The 22077-nt window shown below is 33.5% G+C and overlaps 1 protein-coding gene and 1 pseudogene across 1 annotated transcript in view; both read left to right on the plus strand.

Annotated features, from left to right (window-relative positions):
- LOC148302903 (alpha-N-acetylgalactosaminidase-like) overlaps positions 1 to 20759 on the plus strand; it is a 118870-nt gene extending 98111 nt beyond the window's left edge. The window contains exons 4-11 of the mRNA XM_088270866.1: positions 7523 to 7616; positions 9918 to 10093; positions 10753 to 10914; positions 12191 to 12388; positions 14902 to 15066; positions 16965 to 17037; positions 19971 to 20363; positions 20681 to 20759. Of these exons, the coding sequence (XP_088126992.1) occupies positions 7523 to 7616; positions 9918 to 10093; positions 10753 to 10914; positions 12191 to 12388; positions 14902 to 15066; positions 16965 to 17037; positions 19971 to 20080 (978 nt within the window). The 3' untranslated portion in view covers positions 20081 to 20363; positions 20681 to 20759. The remainder of the gene's footprint in view (positions 1 to 7522; positions 7617 to 9917; positions 10094 to 10752; positions 10915 to 12190; positions 12389 to 14901; positions 15067 to 16964; positions 17038 to 19970; positions 20364 to 20680) is intronic.
- On the plus strand, positions 7924 to 8018 carry LOC148302905 (U6 spliceosomal RNA; annotated as a pseudogene).
- Positions 20760 to 22077: the final 1318 nt, after the last annotated feature.

Below are 22077 nucleotides of genomic sequence, written 5' to 3' on the forward strand. Positions count from 1 at the left end.
ATACACACAGTGTAAACAAAACAAAAAGGAAAATTACTTTTAAATATATGTTATATATAATGAACGACATAAAATTTTGTATGTATGTACATATGTAGGGGAGAGTGCCCATGGATGGGACGTTTTTGATTTTGCCCCTCTAGTTTTTCTCCGTAAAATAAATCATAAAAAGTAAACGTGGTTTCTCTTTATTCAATCTTTTAACTACAAATATGCCATACTTTGTTTTCTAAAAAAATTAACTTAACTGACTGAAAAATCGATTTCAAATAATGTCCTAAAATGTCCCATTCATAAACACCCTCCCATGAGTGGGACACCAGTATACCATGAGTGGGACATCAATTAAAATGCAAGATCGATGGAAAAATTATATTTTAAAACAAAAATAATTGGTAGGCACTTTCATATAATACGTAGACGCATGCAAAAGAAATTTTATTCAACATTTTTGGCAAAAAAAGTTCAGATATCTTAATAATCCACAATTTTCATGGGCCAAATAATTTACGTTTGAGCCATTGCATAACACTTTATTGGTATTCTCCTTTACATATGTGACACTTATTATCCTCCTTTCATTTTGTTTTTGTCAGTGATACACCTTCTATTTCAACTGATTTATCTGAACTGATATCTCTGTTATCACTCATTGAAATCTCTTCTATGAGTTTTTTTAAACTCTTTCAGCGTTAAGCTTATTTTTTGGACTATCTATAGGTTTTCCTTTTCCATTCTTCAATAATTGTATTTTCAAAAACTTGTCCTTTTCTGGAGTGTCAAAGATTATACTAGATTTTCCTTTTCTAATTTTTTTCTGTACTGTAGTATTTCTGTACTGTAGAATTCTTCCAGCTGAATTTAAATACGTGGAAAGCATTTCTTCTTGCTTCAGAGTAAACTAACTAAAAAGACTAACGAACCATCACGCCGCTTCCCCACAGTGGTAAGCAGAAAGAATAGAACGCCACACCACTCTGTCTTTGCAAACATTCTTCGCCTCTTCCACGTTCATGCATCTCCTTATACATACCCGCTGATTATTACGACTCCTAACCTGACTACTTTTAAGTATTTGGCATTCCCGATCGTGCCATGTTTTTCATTCGCCTCATAAATTTATTTTACCGTCCTTTTCTCACTCGTTCTACATGTCTAAACCATCTCAGCACAACTTTCTTAATTTCATCGATAATGCTTGTCTCAGCTTTGCATTCCTTCCTTATTTCACTATTCGAACATCTATCATACAACGTTTTGTCGCACATTCTTCTGAGAGATCGCATTTTGACTGCATTCAGTCTACTTTTATCCTTCTTTTGCTAACTCCATGTTTCACTTCCATACATTAGAGTTAGAACCAGGACTCCGTTGTGCCCTGCCAGTTTAGCTTCCGCTGATAGGCTCTGTTATTCCTATGCTAGGTGTATGTAAAAATATCTAACCACTAGAAATATCAACATTTACTTGTTTAACATGTCTATAAAGAGAAGATTTTCCTATTGCATATGTCTTTGCAACAGACCTAATATTTTGCTTTTTATTTAAAACATATTCTACAGCAGCTTCAATTTGAACGTTGGTTATGCGTGTTCTTGGCATTATGTATAACCTAAGAACAATATAATGTTTACAATACGTGTAATACAAACGAGTACAAACGATTTTTAATGTAAATAAAAAGTATCCGTCACGAATGGGACAAATTTCCCTTTGAGTGGGACCGTCCCATTCATGATCACTGGACGCGTCCCATTCAAGGAAATGCGTGATTTTTAGAAAAATAGATAAATCGATACATTTATACTAAAGTAAATTTGATGAAACTTACTTTATAATATACGGAGAGAACCGACTTAAATAATTGCATATATCAATTGGAGCACTTATCATAACTTATATGTGCAAACATAATCAAATTATAGTAAATAATTTACTTTTTGACCCAAAAAAATTGTAACACGTCTTACTCGCTTCACTGTCGGTCGAGAACTGTGGTTTGAGGATTAATCTGTCTAATATCGTAACGTTAATTTTGGGTATTTTTTAATTTTTTTTTGTTACAATAGTTTGGGCTGGAGGACGATTGTCCCATTCATCCTCTGTCCCACTCATGGGCACTCTCCCCTACCTTTTTTCTTTTTTTTTTTGACATCTCATCAAAGATGAAGAAAAATATGGAAGTCTGGGCATTTACGGGGCTGACGACCGTCATCGGCTGGTTTAAGTGATCACTTTACACACGTGTAACATTCACCAATTCTACCCATTATTGACAACCACACTACTTAAATTCTTGGAAGTTCTAAAATAATACGAAAATAAGTCCTGTATTTGGAGATAATCCAGATTATGTGAACAAGTATTTGGACACACTCAAAATGTTGTACATATGTACCTACCTACATGTCTTGCATGTACCTACATAAATTACGAGACGGTAAGGTTTAGGGTTTTTCACTTAAAATTGGGCGTTTTACAAGTCAGATTTTACATTTTACAAAAAAATGAAAGCTATATATATTTTTTAGAGGTAAAATTTTTAAGAACATATTCATAAAATATAAAACAACGTCCAATTTCTTTTGTTAATTTTCCAATTCGATTTGTTAAACGTCCAATTAGATTTTTCAATATGTTTCACTCTCGAAAAAAACTGTTTACATGTATGTATTTTTTTATTTTGTTTAAACTTCATGTACAAGATTGTATATCGCTCACTCCTTTCAAGAACGTCATAAATCAAAAACCTTGATTTTTCAGGAGAATATTTTTAATGTTTAAAAATGTAACACAATGTATTAAAAATAAATATCAAGCTACTTATAGAACTTTTTACTGTGTAACATATATTTTTAGGTAAAACCTGAAGGTTTTTTCTCCATTTGAAAAATATTTAGTATATTAAAAAAATAATTGAACAATACTTTTTCTTAAAAACGCAAAAACATCACTTTCTGCCCTGGAGCGGGTAAATATTAAGTTAAAAATATGCCGCTTTTGCTGGGATGTAGTACATTTTCTGGGCATTCCGAAAACGTGCACAACTGAAAATTGACGATTTTTGATTTATGACGTTCTTGAAAGGAGTGAGCGATATATGCTGCTAAAAGATTTTTCTTTATTTATGCGTGTAAATTTACATTTCAATATATTGTACATACTTCACTGAGGCGATTGAAGGCCGGACAAAATAGTTCCGCGGACCAACGGTTGCCTATGCATGGTATAATATGACTTTGTATTTTTACTATAATGAATGATTTTATTATTTGATTTTAATGACTTAAGAATTACAAAGTGGGTAAATAAGCCATTTTTTATCCGAATAATGCATCGCCTTACTTGGAACGGTGCAATAAAACCAGGGTCATTTAATTACGGAAAATGTTTATTTATTCTGATATTCACAATGCAATTATTTACTTCGCAAATCCTTGGAAATATAAAATATAAAGTACTTTAGTAAATAGCTAATTTTAACTGGGCAATGCAACCTTTTGTGGTCGCGAATTTTCCAATACCCATTCAACGTAAGGCCCAATATATGTATTATACAATATATCACAAATTAATTTTCTTTGAACCCAGGTAACGTTAACATTACTTGGCGTATTTGATTTTTTTTTTACTTAAAATACCGTTTTTACATTGAAAATACAGATTTTTCTTCGAAATAAATATACGATTTTGAAAAGAGTTGAGTTATTTTTATTTATTTATTTTTATTATTTATTTCATAGATTCATTTTTTTACTATTTCTATTTACGGCTCTTTAGGCTATTAGTTTGTCTTTTACAATTTATCGTGTCTTACCGCAAAGCGAATGCCGAATCAATAAATAATGTATAAATTAAATTAAATTAAATTAATTAAAAGGTGTGTTGAGATGGTTTGGACATGTAGAACGAATGAGTGAGGAAAGAACGGTAAAACAAATTTATGAGGCGAATTAAATTGGAAAAAGAAGCAGAGGAAGACACCGAGAAAAACATGGCACGATCAGGTATGCCAAATACTTGAAAGTGGTCAGGTAAGGAGTCGTAAAAATCGGCGGGTATGTATGAGGAGATGCATGAACGTGGAAGAGGCGAAGAATGTTTGCAAGGACAGAGTGGTGTGGTGCTCTATTCTCTCTGCCTACCCCTGCGGGGAAGCGGCGTAATGGTTATTTTTTTTAATTAATAGATTTTACCACAAACTGACTGCTGAATCAATTAATGGAATTTATTTATCTTAAAAAACGTTGTGTTTGAAATTATGCAGTGTGTGAAAGACGAAAGAGATCATTACACATTATCCACGCCGGTAGATCATAGCTCGCAGATACGGCCTTATTTGGACTATGGCGGCATACGGCATAATGGCGTAACTGCCATTATTTATGTGGGAATATCAAATAATGCTGATTTCCTCTAATAGTAATCACAATCATTTATTCACTTCTATTAACATTTTGCAACGGCACTTACACAGACCTGTGTAGAAAATCCACTAATGACTCCTTCTCTCATGTTTTCCGAATTCTGAGAGGAATAGTTACTGCTGTTTGATTTTTCCTATCAATGGTTGTGCAATATATCGAGAATAAGGCATTTAGTGCAAATTATGAGAGTACCAGTTACTGGTGTTTCATTTTTCCAAAGCAGTATGTTTGCAATATATCGATAATTAGGCATTTTGTGCAAATTATGAAAGTACCAGTTACTGCTGTTCGATTTTTCCAAAGCAATATATTTGCAATATATCGATAATTAGGCATTTTGTGCAAATTCTGAGAGTACCAGTTACTGCTGTTTAATTTTTCCAAAGCAGTTTGTTTGCAATATATCGATAATTAGGCATTTTGTGCAAATTCTGAGAGTACCAGTTACTGCTGTTCTATTTTTCCAAAGCAGTATGTTTGCAATATATCGATAATTAGACATTTTGTGCAAATTCTGAGAGTACCAGTTACTACTGTTTGATTTTTCCAAAGCAATATGTTTGCAATATATCGATAATTAGACATTTTGTGCAAATTCTGAGAGTACCAGTTACTGCTGTATGATTTTTTCAAAGCAGTATGTTTGCAATATATCGATAATTAGGCATTTTGTGCAAATTCTGAGAGTACCAGTTACTGCTGTTTGATTTTTCCAAAGTAATATGTTTTCAATATATCGATAATTACGTATTTAGTGCAAATTATGAGAGTTCCAGTTACCGCTGTTTGATTTTTCCAAAGCAATATGTTTTCAATATATCGAGAATTAGGTATTTAGTGCAAATTATGAGAGCAACAGTTACTGCTGTTTGATTTTTCCAAAGCAATATGTTTTCAACATATCGAGAATTAGGTATTTAGTGCAAATTCTGAGAGTACCAGTTACTACTGTTTGATTTTTCCAAAGCAATATGCTTACAACATATCGATAATTAGGCATTTAGTGCAAATTATGAGAGCAACAGTTACCGCTGTTTGATTTTTCCAAAGCAATTTGCTTGCAATATATCGAGAATAAGGCATTTTGTGCAAATTCTGAGAGTACCAGTTACTGCTGTTTGATTTTTCCAAAGCAGTATGTTTGTTAAATATCGATAATTAGGCATTTAGTGCAAATTATGAGAGTAACATTTACTGCTGTTTGATTTTTCCAAAGCAATATGCTTGCAACATATCGATAATTAGGCATTTAGTGCAAATTATGAGAGTAACATTTACTGCTGTTTGATTTTTCCAAAGCAATATGCTTACAACATATCGATAATTAGGCATTTAGTGCAAATGAGAGTAACAGTTACTGCATTTTGATTTTTTCGAAGTAATTTTTGCAATAAGTGAACAAATATGCATCAAATTGTGATATTTTCTTGGCAAAGTACCCAAAATTTTTTATCGAGATTAATTCAGTCTTAAATCTCGGAAAAGTCGTATATGGTACAATATTTTGGTTAGAGTTGAAAATTATAATATCTGAGCAGTTTGAAACTTCCAAACAAGACGTAACATAGAAAGCAAGTGACTGCCAAATCAATTAATGAAATTATAAAATCGTATTACAGTGAGATCTTCACATGTATGTTAGTACCTTGTGTAGACCGAATACGTCAATATTGTAATTTTTAAATGTGTGAGCATTATAAATTCCAATTATGTATGCAGATATGAAAAAAACTTGGCTACAAGCATTGCATGTTACTTTCGATTATGGTTCCAGTGTTTCTAAAACTGTTTTCGATTATTTTAATAGCATCAACCTAAATGTCTATATAAAAGAGTATCATTTTATCTCCGTTCACTCTACTTCTATCCTTCTTTTACCGCGTTTCGCTTCCATGCATCACTGTTAGCACTAGGACTCCGTTATGAACTGCCAGTTTGGCCTTTTGTCCGTCTCCGTAGTGTAGTTGGTCAGCGTGTTTGGCTACCGCTCTGGAGGCCCCGGACTCGACTACCAAGGCGGTCAAAATAAATATGTGTTTTTTTTTACGCTAATATTTATTTAATATCACCCTCGACTGGTACGTGAAGTGCAAGGTTGATCACCTTTCCTTAATGTATTTGACGGTCAACATAGATGAAGAAGAATATAGAAGTCTGGTAAAATATGATTGACAACCACACTACTGAAATTCTTGCACCTCTATATATATATATATATATATATATATATATATATATATATATATATATATATATATATATATATATATATATATATATATATATATATATATATATATATATATATATATATATATATATATATATATATATATATATATATATATATATATATATATATATATATATATATATATATATATATATATATATATATATATATATATATATATATATATATATATATATATATATATATATATATATATATATATATATATATATATATATATATATATATATATATATATATATATATATATATATATATATATATATATATATATATATATATATATATATATATATATATATATATATATATATATATATATATATATATATATATATATATATATATATAAAAATATATATATATATATATAAAAATATATATATATATATTTATATATATTTATATATATATATATATATATATATATATATATATATATATATATATATATATATATATATATATATATATGAAAAACTCTTTCATTTGTATTTGAGGTCCGAATCCTGTATTAAAATCACATACACGAGAAACGCTAGAAAATATCCTTTTCATTTTATTACTTTAGCTTATAATTTTACCAGTCAATTTATTTACAAAATTTTTGGAAGTCAAAGATACATGATCCATCCCACGACATACAGTCATTGAGTCATGAGATCGATCATATGAAATTTTAATTTAAAAAAATTAAGGTAAAATTAAGGTTTCAAATTTTAATTTTACCTCACAGTTGTAGAACCAGTGGAAATCATCAACTGGAAAGAGTACGAAACATAAATTCTTAATTGCTCACTGATATGAACGTCATAACATGATTGTATATTTTGCATTACAGGTCCATTCCAAAGGGTTGAAGTTCGGTATCTATGAAGACTATGGCAACTTCACTTGCGCTGGATACCCTGGAGTCATAGGACATCTCCACACTGGTAAGTATTCTGCCCTTTACATAAATAATAATAAATAATAAAACCCTTATCCGCACCCCAATGGTGCATAGGGCACTGCTTCATATGAACACAGTGTTATCTTGATCGTTTTACACACGAAGGAAAGGTGATCAGCCCTCCGCTTCAGGTACCAGTCCAGGGTAATATTGAATAAATATTACAGTGAAAAAATCACTAATATTTATTTGACCCCCCTGGGAATCGAACCCGGACCTCCAGAACGGTAGCCGAGCGTGCTGACCATTACACTACAGAGGCGGACTTACTCGCTTCGGCTTAGGTCGTTGTACTCGCTTCGGCAGTTCATTTACTAAAATTGGAACGATACAGAGAAGATTAGCATGGCCCCTGCGCCCTTTACATGTGATGTATTAATTTTACAGTCTCAGCATAGATATTCATCTATGTTGACACGTCAAAATGTGAAAATAACTCCAAAGTAATGAAAACCCAGATTTGTACAAGGTTTAAAAATCATTAGAATGCTGAGAACAGAGTGAGTGGTGCACTAAAATCAGTTTTAGCAAATAAAAATCTATCAGCGAAAGCTAAACTGGCAGTACACAATGGAGTTCTGGTTCCAACCCTTATGTATGGAAGCGAAGCATGGAGTTGGCAAAAGAAGGATGAAAGCAGACTTAATGCAGTCGAAATGCGATCTCTCAGACGAATGTGTGGCAAAACGATGATTGATAGATGTTCGAATGATGAAATAAGGAAAGAATGCAAGGCTGAGATAAGTATTATCGATAAAATTATGGTGTGTAAAGATGGTTTGGACATGTGGAACGTATGAGTGAGGAAAGAACGGTTAAACAAATTTATGAGGCGAATGTAGTTGGATGTAGTTGCAGAGGAAGACCGAGGAAAACCTGGCACAATCAGGTATGTCAAATACTTGAAAGCGGCTGGGTCAGGAGTCGTAATAATCGTCGGGTATGTATGAGGAGATGCATGAATGTAGAAGAAGCGAAGAACGTTTGCAAAGACAGAGTGGTGTGGCGTTCGATTCTCTCTGCCTACCCCTGTGGAGAAGCGGCATGATAGTTAGTTTTTTTTTTAAATCATTGCGTGGATATTTATATTTATATAAAAAACGTATTTTATTTTAACTCTTACCACTCTGTAGGCCAGACATTCTGGCCCGTATGATTCTAGTAGGCAGCTCCGTGGGCCACAATATCTGGTCCGGCGCAGGTATAACTTAAATCACTGATTTCTCTATCACCCAAGTAAATTGTACCAAAAAATATTTTGGATAAATACAGTTAATCTTAATTAACATGGTCATACGAATTGCCAGACAGAGTGGCCCAAAATTAGGGAACCAAAATATTTATTTTAATGGTAGAAAAACGTTGCATTTTTTTGATAAGAGTAGCTGATCAGTTATGAGAAAAAATGGTCAGAGTGGAAAGGGTCAATCTGTGTTGGGAAAAGAAGGGATAATCTAGTGTGAGCTAGTCAGCAACTTGTCAGCATTTGCTCATTGCTGGGAGGAAACCACGTAAAACTCCTCAGAAGAAGGCGGACTGTTGACTGTCGTCAACAGGCCTTCCGTTCCACTAGAAGAGGGTTCGGCATTTTGTGTCCTAGCTTGGTAAACTACTAGACTGCTACTAGGTCTACTGCAAATTGGATAGTATTACAGGCATATCGATTTTGTTACACACAACACCAACTTGGTATCACCGGACAGCATAGTGTTGATATTATTATTATGGTAGTACATGCTAGCTAACTTTTAACTTTTTCATCTTATTATGTTTTTAATTTTATAAAATAATAATATAATTGTTTTCTGATAGTCAAGTATTTTTTTTGTATTTTATATTAACACTATTATTCTAGTTCTACTTATAATACCTATACCCTTATACCCTTTACTATGACCTAAATTATATTGTTTACCCACACACAGGCCATGCCTTTGTGGGATCTTTTTTTGTATTTATATTTTATTCATTTTTTTTATTATTTGAATTTCTGTCATGTTTGTATAATGCAAACGAATTTAAAATAAAGAAATAAAATATTGTTATTTGTATGTGCATATCTAAATGTCAGTCTAATTTATTTATTTATTTTTATTTATTCATTTATTGAACGGCTGAAGCCTTTATGATAATACATATAATACATATATATACAGTATATAAAACAAAAATAAAAAATACACTAATGAATACACTAATAGAGAAATAAAAAGTCTTATAACATAAAATCATAATAAAATACATAAAATAACAAGTGGGTTCTAATGTGGGTTTCCTTGTTCAGACGCAGCGACCTTCGCATCGTGGGATGTTGACTACGTGAAGTTGGATGGATGCTACGCCCTCCCTCAGGATATGGACTCCGGATACCCGGAGTTCGGGATGCATCTCAACAACACGGGCCGCACCATGGTCTACTCCTGCAGTTGGCCGGTATACCAGATATATGCCGGGATGCAGGTATTATCAATATGCAATTTACTGTTGTATGTATAAAGCAGTGCTCCGCAACCTTTACTCACCTAATTATTCCTAGAATTCTGCGGCATACAAAAAGCTAAAATAATAGGTAGTATAAAAAGTTTCCCCGGTTTTTTGCCACTAAAACTAACTAACTATCAGGCCGCTTCTCCGCAGGGATAGGCAGAGAGAATAGAATGCCACACCACTCTGTCTTTGAAAAAATTCTTCGCCTCTTCTACAGGCAAGCATCTCCTCATACATACCCTCTAATTATTTCGTCTCCGAATTTTTTTGCCACTAGATGGTGTTACCTATATATCAAGCACCTCAAAAGATAAAAGGTGACATCTCAGTTAATATTTTTGTGAAGTTAGTTTTCTAATTCGTTGCTCATGTGAAAAGTAATATTGACTGAGATATCCTAAACACATAATTTTGCAGCCTAAGTTACAGCTTATTTAGCTTGTATGTAAATCCAGCGCTGATTGAATCAGTGTAAAACAAAAATCAATATCTAACTTACAATAATATATCATTTTGAAATATTTATCAATATCTAACATACTATTGAATATCATTGGGAAAACGTGATTCACATAACGAACTTGCTCCTGTATTTACATCAGCCATTTGCTTAATTTTGGTTTATTTTTCAGCCCAACTTCTCTTCCATCATCCAGCACTGCAACTTGTGGCGCAACTTCGACGACATCCAGGACTCCTGGGCCTCCGTGGAGTCCATCATCGACTACTACGGCAACCACCAAGACACCATTGTGCCCAACGCTGGTCCAGGCCACTGGAACGACCCAGACATGGTACAAATTTCTATCCAATTTACTTTCATATTTTGTATATTAACACATCTTATGTGGGAGGCAAGTTTTAAGTCTTTTTTAATTAATGTTTTACTTAGCAAATACCACTATTTCTTAAAATCTACTGTGACACGTGTTTCGATGCATTCCGCATCATTTTCAAACACCGTATGGTGTTTGAAAATGATGACATCGAAACATATGGTGCATACGGTGTTTGAAAATGCATACGGTGTTTGAAAATGATGCGGAATGCATCGAAACATGTGTCACAGTAGATTTTAAGAAATAGTGGTATTTACTAAGTAAAAAATTAATTAAAAATGGATAGATTTTACCACAAAGTGACTGCCGAATCAATTAAAGAAAGTTTTAAGTCCTTAGACTGAGTAGTATTTTGTCTCTTCTTCTCCGTCTTACTCCTCATTACTGAGGGTTGTGACCCTTGACGAAGCAATGACTCTTCTCCAGTTATCTAAAACCTTGTTTTATAATTTAAAACAGATTCCAATTCTATATAAAATAAAACTCAAATTTTGTTTTTGTATTGGTAGTTTTTTTATCCAGTTTCGACAAGCACCTTGTCATTTCCAGAGATGGTTTTGTACTAAACATAAAATAGTGAAATATTCCTCCATCTTCTCTTACTTTTAAGCTTACTTAATTCTTCTTCTCCCTCTTACGCCTCATTACTGAGGGATGGGACCCTTGTGGAAGCAATGACTCTTCTCCCCCTTGACTGCGCTGCATGAAGCTCCAACCACCGAGGTGCCGGCTACTGTCTTAACTTGATTGATCCTTCGTGAGGGGATCTTCCTCCCCTTTTCTTCCCCTCCAGGCTACCAATCACAACTAGTCGTTCCAAGCTATCTTTATTCCAATGCATCCATAGAACTGAAGAATCTGTCTTGTACAGACAATGACACTGGCCAGAGTCTAGCCATCCAAGTAAAATTACGTACAACCCTTATCCACACCCGATGGTGCATAGGGCACTGCATGATATAAGCAAAGTGTTATCTTGGTCGTTAGTACATAAAGAAAAGGTGATCAGCCTTCCGCTTCAGGTACCAGTCTATGGTAATATTGAATAAATATAAGGGTGAAAAATCAATACTATATATTTGACCTCCCTCCTCGAAATCGAACCCAGGACCTCCAGTGCGGGAGCCGAGCGTGCTCAACATTACACTATGGAGGCGGACAAACTAAGTAAAATTAAGCATGTTTTAAAAATTTAAAAATATTTTTAAATGAATAAATTTATTGATTTCAGTTGATTATCGGAAACTTTGGTCTATCCTACGAGCAGAGCAAGACTCAGATGGCCATCTGGGCCATCCTGGCGGCTCCCCTCCTCATGTCCGTGGACCTCCGCACCATCCGCCCGGAGTACAAGGCCATCCTGACCAACAGGAAGATCATCGCTGTGGACCAAGACCCCCTCGGGATACAGGGAAGGAGAATATACAAGGTACTCCAAGTGGCTTCACATGTAAAGCTTGTATACGCTTAACAATTTCACAATAAATTAATATATTTTAGATGGGTATTTTTTATGCCTGCGGACCGCTGGCGACGGGATTTGATAATTATGCCGATATTCTTATAGTTAAAACCTTAACAAAGTGATTGGTAAACAATATTCATATAAATTTATTCAACAATTTCAATTTATTCAACAACAGAAAATTTTTATATACATAACAAACAATATTCAAGGCGTATATATTAAAAGTAAGCAAGAAGACAGGTGTAGAAGAATCCCGCTTCGGAAAACTCCTTCGGACACATGGAACAGATCAATATTTAATGAGATATTGTTCAACAAAGCGGTAGCTCTTCCTACAGGCATAACCATTGGCTGGTTGGTCCTGTGTATAGGAATGTGAAACAATCTATGTCGACGCTGTCTTAGGTAACTATCGGGAACATACAGACCAATGTTCCGGATAATTTCAGGATTATCGATCATACCGCGCAAAAATCGATAAAAATGTGTAATCAAATACACATTCCTTCTAGTCTCTAAACTAAAGTAATAAGTAAACCTTGTATAAGCTTAACAATTTCACGATCAATCAATTTATTTCAATACAACTTTTCTCATTAATTGCGGAGCCTTGGCGTAGCTGGGTAGACGCTCGACTGCGAAACTGGCATCGCAGGTTTGATTCCCGACAAGTGCAAAATAAATTCAAGAAAGATTTATTTTCAATTGGTGTGGGTATTTGCGATGTATTTTTCACATTTACCTGCCCTATCCTTACTATCCTACCTGCAGACAAGCCTCTAAAAATAGAGGCTTTGCGGGTTATTCCTTTTTTTTTAAATCAAATTCACCACTTTAGTCACTTTGTAGTAATATCTATCTTGAATTTTTCAGACTTCACTAACCATTAATTAAATAGATAACGATCACACATATAACAAGAACAACGTAGAAATCCTAAAAATTATTAATATGAAAAGTCATAAACTGCAACGTGTTGAAACAATGGAAATTCATAAAAATATAAATAAAAATAAACCGATTATTACCAATATCTATCAATAACTAAAGCCTCCCTTTTATTGTTTATGTTACCACATAAAAAAAATAAAGTAAAAAGAAAAAAGAAACAGCTCCTACCCCCTCTTCATTCTTAAACATGCCAAGGGCACAGCTCTAAAATTTAGACTTGACTTCAAATACTGTGCTTGAAAATAATGTGGAATGCATGGGATGATCACAATAGATTTAAAAAAATAATGGTATTAACTAAGTAAAACTTAAATTAAAAATGGATAAATTTTACCACAAAGTGACTGCCTAATGAAATAAAAAATAAAAAATAAATTATTTTATTTTTTCGGGAATTGTACAGCTTTATGTATAAAAAAAAAGTATATAATAAACAAAAGTTACATTAACAATAATAAAGATTACATTACATTAACAAAAATAGTTACATTAATAAAAATAAACGTTATTAAACAATTCCACATTTATGTTATAAAAACTATTGAAAAAAGCATTCAGAGATTAAAAAAAAGGGTATAAAAAATAGATTTTGCAGGAAGGAGAAGTAAAGGAGAGGAATGAATGAGGAATTAATATAATAATTGCTAATGCTTTCAAAGTCCCTATCACTGTCAGCGGGGCATGTAAGTTGATACTAACTACATACTATGTACCCTTCATGTTCTAATAACTAGAGTGACAGCAGTAGGAAAGCTACAAACCCTACTAGAGGACCTCAACCCATTAGGAAACCACTAGCAATGAGGAGCCAACCTCTTACAATCTATATTACAGTGAGACCTGTATCTATCGTTCCTCGAATAATAGTTTTCCCGGATGTGTCATTCATTTCTTCTATCCTGACCCTAATTCATACTAAACTAAACCGCATTTATCGTTCGAATGAAGCTCCATATTTGGTCATTTTGTCTGTTTTTATACATTATTTCCAATTTTCTTACATTCAACGGCAACGTATGGGATAGAAACTATCGATAGCTTGTGTAACCGATAGCAGGAGAGCTCGATATTGATGAAAAGGAGCCGCTGCCTGTACCTGCATTTCCTGAAGCGTGCACACTCTTTGAAAGAAAACTTTCTACAACGCACATTCAATAACCGATGCTGAAAAAAATACTATTTGCAAAGCCGAAAATATACTATTGACTTACGAAAATAAAACAGTTAAAAAAACAATAGTATTTTTTAAAATTCTATTCAGGTTCGTATTTTTTTTTTAATAAATACATTTGCATCTGAAACATGTATTCTTTTTAGAATTTTAGCCTACAAATGGTTATGCAGATTGGGAGGACGGTATCTTTACTCGGTCGTATCTATTTGCGTATTGACCTCTTAATCTCGCATTCATTGTTTTCCCGCATTCATAGTTTATTTCAATAGGTCCCTTTAAAAACGATAGATAGAGGTTTCACTGTATATTTTTTCTACAAGATTCCTAAGCATTGACATATAATTTTCAGCACCGAGGAATTGAGATCTGGTCTCGTCCCATCACACCAGTGTACCAGACATACTACTCCTATGCTGTGGCATTCGTGAACAGGCGTACCGATGGAACTCCCTCCGATGTAGCTGTCACCTTAAGGGAACTTGGTCTCACCAACCCAACTGGATACAGAGTCGAGGTAACCGAGTTTGCATCTTCTTCTCCATCACTATCTTTTTTTCTAAGGACCATCCTCTCTTCTTGTTCTTAAAACATTATGTTTATTTTTCCTCCGCCATCGGCAAAGCTACAACCACTAATTAACTTGTGGTAGGCCTAATCTTTTCAGCCCATCTTTTTTTTAAAAAAAAATATTTTTGTTTTTTTTTATTATTTACAAAAATACTTCAACTTCACACTATTTCTGTGAGCCTAAGTGGCCCATTATTTAAATAGGTATCAAATTGTGATAGAGTGGGTTCGAACCAAGAAACTCTGACACAAGAGTCCGCGACACTAAGCACGGGACCATAACCCGACACATCTTCTTTTCTATCTTCTATCTCCTCTTCTCTAAGGGTCTTCTCCAACCACTGATGAATTTGAGGTAACCTTGATTTGGTCAGTCCATTTAGTAGTTGATATCATCAATAACACAAACTTTAATATAAACATTAGTTTGACCCTATATTATTCACCCTGTGGATAATATATCAATATATCGCTCACTCCTTTCAACTACGTCATATCGTAGTCATACAAGAGAAAGTGACCAAGTGCATTGTTTTACAAAAACGTGATCTTTGACTATTTGATATCTTACTAGCCTAATATTGCCCTGAAAAAATCCCAAAGGATTTTAAACATGGAAGTATAATATATTGACTCGTTAAAAATGACTAACTGCATTGCTGTTTATTTTCTTGCCAAGCAAAAGTGACAAAAGCCCTCCTGAGCATTTTACGTTTTGGTAGTTGGTCACTTTCTCCTGTATGACTACGATATATCAAAAATCGTCAATTTTCAGTTTGACATGTTTTCGGAATGCCCAGAAAATGTACTATATCCCAGCAAAAGCGGCATATTTTAAACTTATTATTTACCCGCTACTGGGCAGAAATTGTTGTCTTTGCATTTTGAAGAAAAGATATTGTTTAATTTTTTTTTTTAAATAAACAAAATATTTTCAAATTGAGAAAAAACCTTCAGGTTTTACCTAAAAAGATTTGTTGCACAGTAAAAAGTTCAATAAGTGGCTTGACATTTATTTTTAAAATATTGTATTGTATTTTTAAACTTTAAAAACGATCTGAAAAATCTAGTATTTTGATGTATGACGTTGTTGAAAGGAGTGAGCGATATATTATATTGTGTGTGCCTCAACTTGAGAAAAAGCATCTTCATATTTATCCAAAAGATGGGAGTCTCAGCATCCCTGAGCTTCCGATCTAGCATTGGCTGTCTTAAATGATCACTTAATACGCTTGTGCAACATTCACCGTCATCTACCCATTATTGAGCATCCATATTGTATTAATTTGTATGTTACAATGATTAAAGAAAACACTTTGTTTTTTACCACTTGAGTTTTATTATAGACTACATGTTTCAGAAGTTAAACTTCCATCATTCAGGTCTGTATAATAACTAAAATATAAAATATAAAATTGTTCTATAAATAAGGAGAGGGGAAAGTAAGGGGAAGGGGTTAGTCAAGGGACGGAGTTTGAAAACAAAGGAAAAATGGAAAGTAACTTACTTTCCATTTTTACTTACTTACTTTCCCCTCTCCTTATTTATAGAACAATTTTATATTTTATATTTTAGTTATTATACAGACCTGAATGATGGAAGTTTAACTTCTGAAACATGTAGTCTATAATAAAACTCAAGTGGTAAAAAACGAAGTGTTTTCTTTAATCATTGTAACATGTCTTACCACAAAGTTAATGCCGAAACAATAAATAAAATAAATTTGTAAGTTTGTTAATGCATAGTGGCACACTTTAAATGTTAAAGTTTCATTTTTTAAATAATGTTACATATCTATAAGATTATGAGGCTTCTTTTTATCATCAACAATTACTCTTTTTCCAGGATTTATATGAAGACGTCGACTATGGAATCCTCTCACCCCAGACCAAGATCAAAGTGAAAGTCAACCCCTCAGGTAGAACGTGTTTGCCCTATTTTGAAATAACTTAAATACCACCAGGTTTTATACTGTGACCCAAAATGATATAAACAAGCTTTTGAATTACTTGAACATAATCAGGTGCTATACTGTGAAGCAAAATGATGTTGTCAGGATTTGAAATTACTTGAATATAACCAGTTGATACACTGTGAAGCAAAATGATGTTGTCAAGCTTCTGAAATAACTTTAGCATAATCAGGTGCTATACTGTGAAGCAAAATGATGTTGTCAAGCTTTTGAAATTACTTGAACATAATCAGGTGGTATACTGTGAACCAAAATGATGTTGTCAGGATTTGAAATTACTTGAATATAACCAGTTGATACACTGTGAAGCAAAATGATGTTGTCAAGCTTCTGAAATAACTTTAACATAATCAGGTGCTATACTGTGAAGCAAAATGATGTTGTCAGGATTTGAAATTACTTGAATATAAGTAGTTGATACACTGTGAAGCAAAATGATGTTGTCAAGCTTTTGAAATTACTTGAACATAATCAGGTGCTATACTGTTAAGCAAAATGATTTTGCAAAGCTTCTGAAATAATTTTAACATAATCAGGTGCTATACTGTGAAGCAAAATGATGTTGTCAAGCTTTTGAAATTACTTGAACATAATCAGGTGCTATACTGTTAAGCAAAATGATGTTGTAAAGCTTCTGAAATAACTTTAACATAATCAGGTGCTATACTGTGAAGCAAAATGATGTTGTCAAGCTTTTGAAATTACTTGAACATAATCAGGTGCTATACTGTGAACCAAAATGATGTTGTCAAGCTTTTGAAATAACTTTAGCATAATCAGGTGCTATACTGTGAAGCAAAATGATGTTGTCAAGCTTTTGAAATTACTTGAACATAATTAGGTGCTATACTGTGAACCAAAATGATGTTGTCAAGCTTTTGAAATTTTCATTCATTTTTCATTCAAACCCTTATCCGCACCCGATGGTGCATAGGGTACTGCGTCATAGGGTACTGCGTCATATAAACGTAGTGTTATCTTGATCGTTTACACATGAAGGAAAGGTGATCAGCCTTCCGCTTCAGGTACCAGTCCAGGGTAGTATTGAATAAATATTACAGTGAAAAAATCACTTATATTTATTTTACCCCCCTTGGGAATCGAACCCAGGACCTCCAGAACGGTAGCCGAGCGTGCTGACCATTACACTACGGAGGCGCACTATAATATTTAGATGGAAATAACTCAAATACGAGTAAGTGGTAAACTATTAACCAAAATAATATCCCTAACACGTTGATTGCCGACCTGAAAAGCTGGATTTCATGAGATAACCAAACTATAAATTTTGTTTTGTGTGCTTTTACCTTTTTAAAACTGTGCTTTTACCTTTTAAGTGTATCTTTAGTTTCAATATTATCTTAGTAGGTTTAACATAATGTAAATATTTATCGTTCGTCTTTGTAGTGTAATGGTCAGCATGCTCGCCTACCGTTCTGGAGGTCCCGGGTTCGATTCCCAGGGGGGTTTAATAAATACAAGTGATTTTTTCAATCTAATATTTATTCAATATTACACTGGACTGGTACCTGAAGTGGAGGGCTGATCACCTTTCCTTCATGTGTAATCGATCGAGATAACACTTTATATGAAGCAGTGCCCTATGCACCATTGGGGTGCGGTAAGGGAGTAAAATTAAATATTTATCACGCGCTAATGTATAATCCGCCATCAGCAGATGGGCCGGATCACACATATATGCGTGACTGGCAATCAACGTGTTAAACCGGCCTTTCACAAAGAAACTAACTGGCCACTACCTCTGCCATTTTTAGGCAAATGTAGAAAATAACGACAGGAATTCTTTTTTTACAAAGCATTTACTATCCCTATTCTAAAAAAAACAATTCAGTTAAATATAAAAATAAAACACTTGTATGTATATATAAGACCTCTTTCAAGTTTATTAATGTAAACACAACTAGTTTTAGTTTGTATTTTTACCTGTCAATGAAAACATCAGAAGATCCGGAAACTAGTTGTGTTTACATTAACATTCTTAATAGTGGTCTTATACAAGTGTTTAATTTAAATCTAAATTCTGAGACAGCACTTTATGCATATTATACACTTTGATCTGCAGAACGTTGAATTTGTTTTGTAACATTTTAGAATCACGACCAACCCTCATTAAGCCTGTTTTACAGTGGCATTTATTCATGACACATCGCTCACTCCTTTCAAGAACGTCATAAATCAAAAATTGACAATTTTCAGTTGTGCATGTTTTCAGAATGCCCAGAAAATGTACTATATCCCAGCAAAAGAGGCATATTTTTTTACCTAATATTTACCCGCTACAGGGCAGAAAGTGTTGTTTTTGCATTTTGAAGAAAAGGTATTGTTTAATTATTTTTTTTTAATACTAAATTTTTTTCAAATGGTGAAAAAACATTCAGGTTTTACCTTAAAAGATCTGTTGTACAGTAAAAAGTTCAATAAGTGGCTTGATATTTATTTTTAGTACATTTTATTATATTTTCAAACTTTAAAAACGATCTCCTGAAAAATCAAGTTTTTTGATTTATGACATTCTTGAAAGGAGTGAGTGATATGTCCTTTTAAGACTAGTATTTGAAATACTTGACTACATTCGCCTCGTAAATCTGTTCTTCAATATCATTGTTATCCACCGCGAGTCCCATGATATTGGCCAATGACACAATCTCTTTGACTGTAGACTCCACAAATATTAATTTTTTTTTCATTCAAACCCTTTTCTGCACCCCAATGGTGCATAGGGCACTGCATTATAAACACAGTCTTATATTGATCGTTAACACGTTCTTGAAAGGAAGTTCTTGAAAGGAGTGAGCGACATGCTTAGCAGTACCTACTTATTTATTCATAAAATTTAATATTATTTTTTTACATTACAGGTGTTGTTATATTGCGTGCGGATGCCCAACCCTCCTTCCAGTATCGCTCTTCCACTTCAAGGACTCCTTATGATCCCATTAACGATGTATTCAGGCTGGTTAAAAAATAAACGCGCCTAGAGTTTAAAAAAAATTAAATGTAAGACCTCAAGTGCCGAAATAAGCTTTCAAATGCTTTAAAAATATTTAATACATATATATACATATGAATACATCGTGGGTGTAGTGGCAAAAAACTTTTACTCGAAAATATGCAATTTTGACTTGATGATGCATATTATAAAGTTTTTATCGTTCTATAAACTGGGAAAATCACTTAGTAGTTTGAAATGTCATATTTATATTTGTGATTTTAAAAGTAAATTCAACTTTAAGTTTAACTCTTAACAATCTGTAGGCCAGACATTCTAGCCCGTATGATTCTAGTAGGCAGCTCCGTGGGCCACAATGTCTGGCCCGGCGCAGGTATAACTTTAATCACTGATATCTCTATCACCCAAGTATATTCTACCAAAAAATATTTCAGATAAATACAGTTAATCTTAATTAACATGGTCATACGGATTGCCAGACAGAGTGTCCCAAAATTAGGGAGCTAAAATATTTATTTGAATGGTAGAAAAATGTCGCATTTTTTTATCAGAGTAGCTGATTAGTTATGAAGAAAAATGGTCAGAGTGGAAAGGGTTAATAGCGGGTATTTTATTCAGGCTAAAAGCTTTAAATAGTGGGGATTATTCAAGCAGAGATTTTAGAGTTTTTTGCCAGTGTATCCACGATATGATACTATGATACATTATATTAAATACAATGAAGGAACGAAAACAAAAACAAAGCATTGAAATTTAATTTTACTTTATTCTGAAAATAAAATGAAGTGAAAAGAAAGATATATATACATATATAGTTGAACCTGGATATAAGAAACCCAAGGGATTGGGACATTTTTCTCTTATAAAGATGTATCTCGTATAATCCATACATTCATTTACATAGGGGTAAAATAATGAGACCTTAAGCCAGCTGTCTATTAAGGTGGAGACTGACCAGAGCAATTGTCGTAACATAACGTCGTAACATCGCTCGCATCCGAAACTATGGATGGAGCGCTCGGCTCGCTGTACTGACTGCCCGAATGCTCGCATCGTAACGTGTTACGTTACGATGAAATGCTCCGGTCAGTCTCCACCTTTAAAGAGTTTTCTTTGTTGTCTAAGTATCTTATTTTGAGAATCAATTGTCAATAAATATGTACATGTATACATTTATACACATAAATACATATTTATGTATAAAAATTCAATCATGTATTTTTAGCATCAATTAAAATCAGTGATATTGAAACAAATCCCGAATGAATTAGAATATTTTCTTGAATGTTTTTTGCTGAGAATTTGCAGCACATTTTATAAACTGTATAATATAAAGCTCAAATATTGTTTTAAACCATTTTTATTTTTGGTACTTTTTTCCAACTAGTTTTGACAAGCACCTCGTTATCTTCAGGGACGGACATGTACTAAACTTGAAACAGAGAAATATGCGTAGTTAGGTGAGTAAGCAGGATAAAGTAGTGGGTAATGAAGTGAATCCCATGGACAGCTAGACGCACCAACGAGTCCATTCATCTAGAGTTAGCCATTCGCTAGATGGCTTGACTCTGGTCAGTGTCTGTACACGACGGTATATTGAGCATAGCAACGAGGATAGTCTGGAATGACTGGTTATGATTGGTAGCCTGGAGGGGAAGAAAGGGAGAAGAAGATCCCATATGATGGACCGATCAAGTTACGCCAGCAGCAGGCACCTCGGTGGTTGGAGCGCTACTTGCAGTGCAGTCAAGGGATAACTGGAGAAGAGTCATTGCTTCCACAAGGGTCACAACCCTCAGTAATGAGGGAGAAGAAGAATTTAGTAAGGTTTGAAGTAAGAGAGGATGAAGGGATATTTCACTTTTTTAAGTTTAGTACACAGCCATCTCTGAAAATGACAAGGTGCTTGTCAAAACTGGATAAAAGAAACTACCTATATAAAAACAAAATTTGAGTTTTATTTCATATTAAATTGGAATCTGTTTTAAATTATAAAACTAGGTTTTATATAACAT

This window comes from Brachycentrus maculatus, unplaced genomic scaffold, assembly GCF_059751285.1.
Source record: "Brachycentrus maculatus isolate JH-2025_06_01 unplaced genomic scaffold, ASM5975128v1 h1tg000398l, whole genome shotgun sequence".
Taxonomy (NCBI): Eukaryota; Metazoa; Arthropoda; class Insecta; order Trichoptera; family Brachycentridae; genus Brachycentrus; species Brachycentrus maculatus.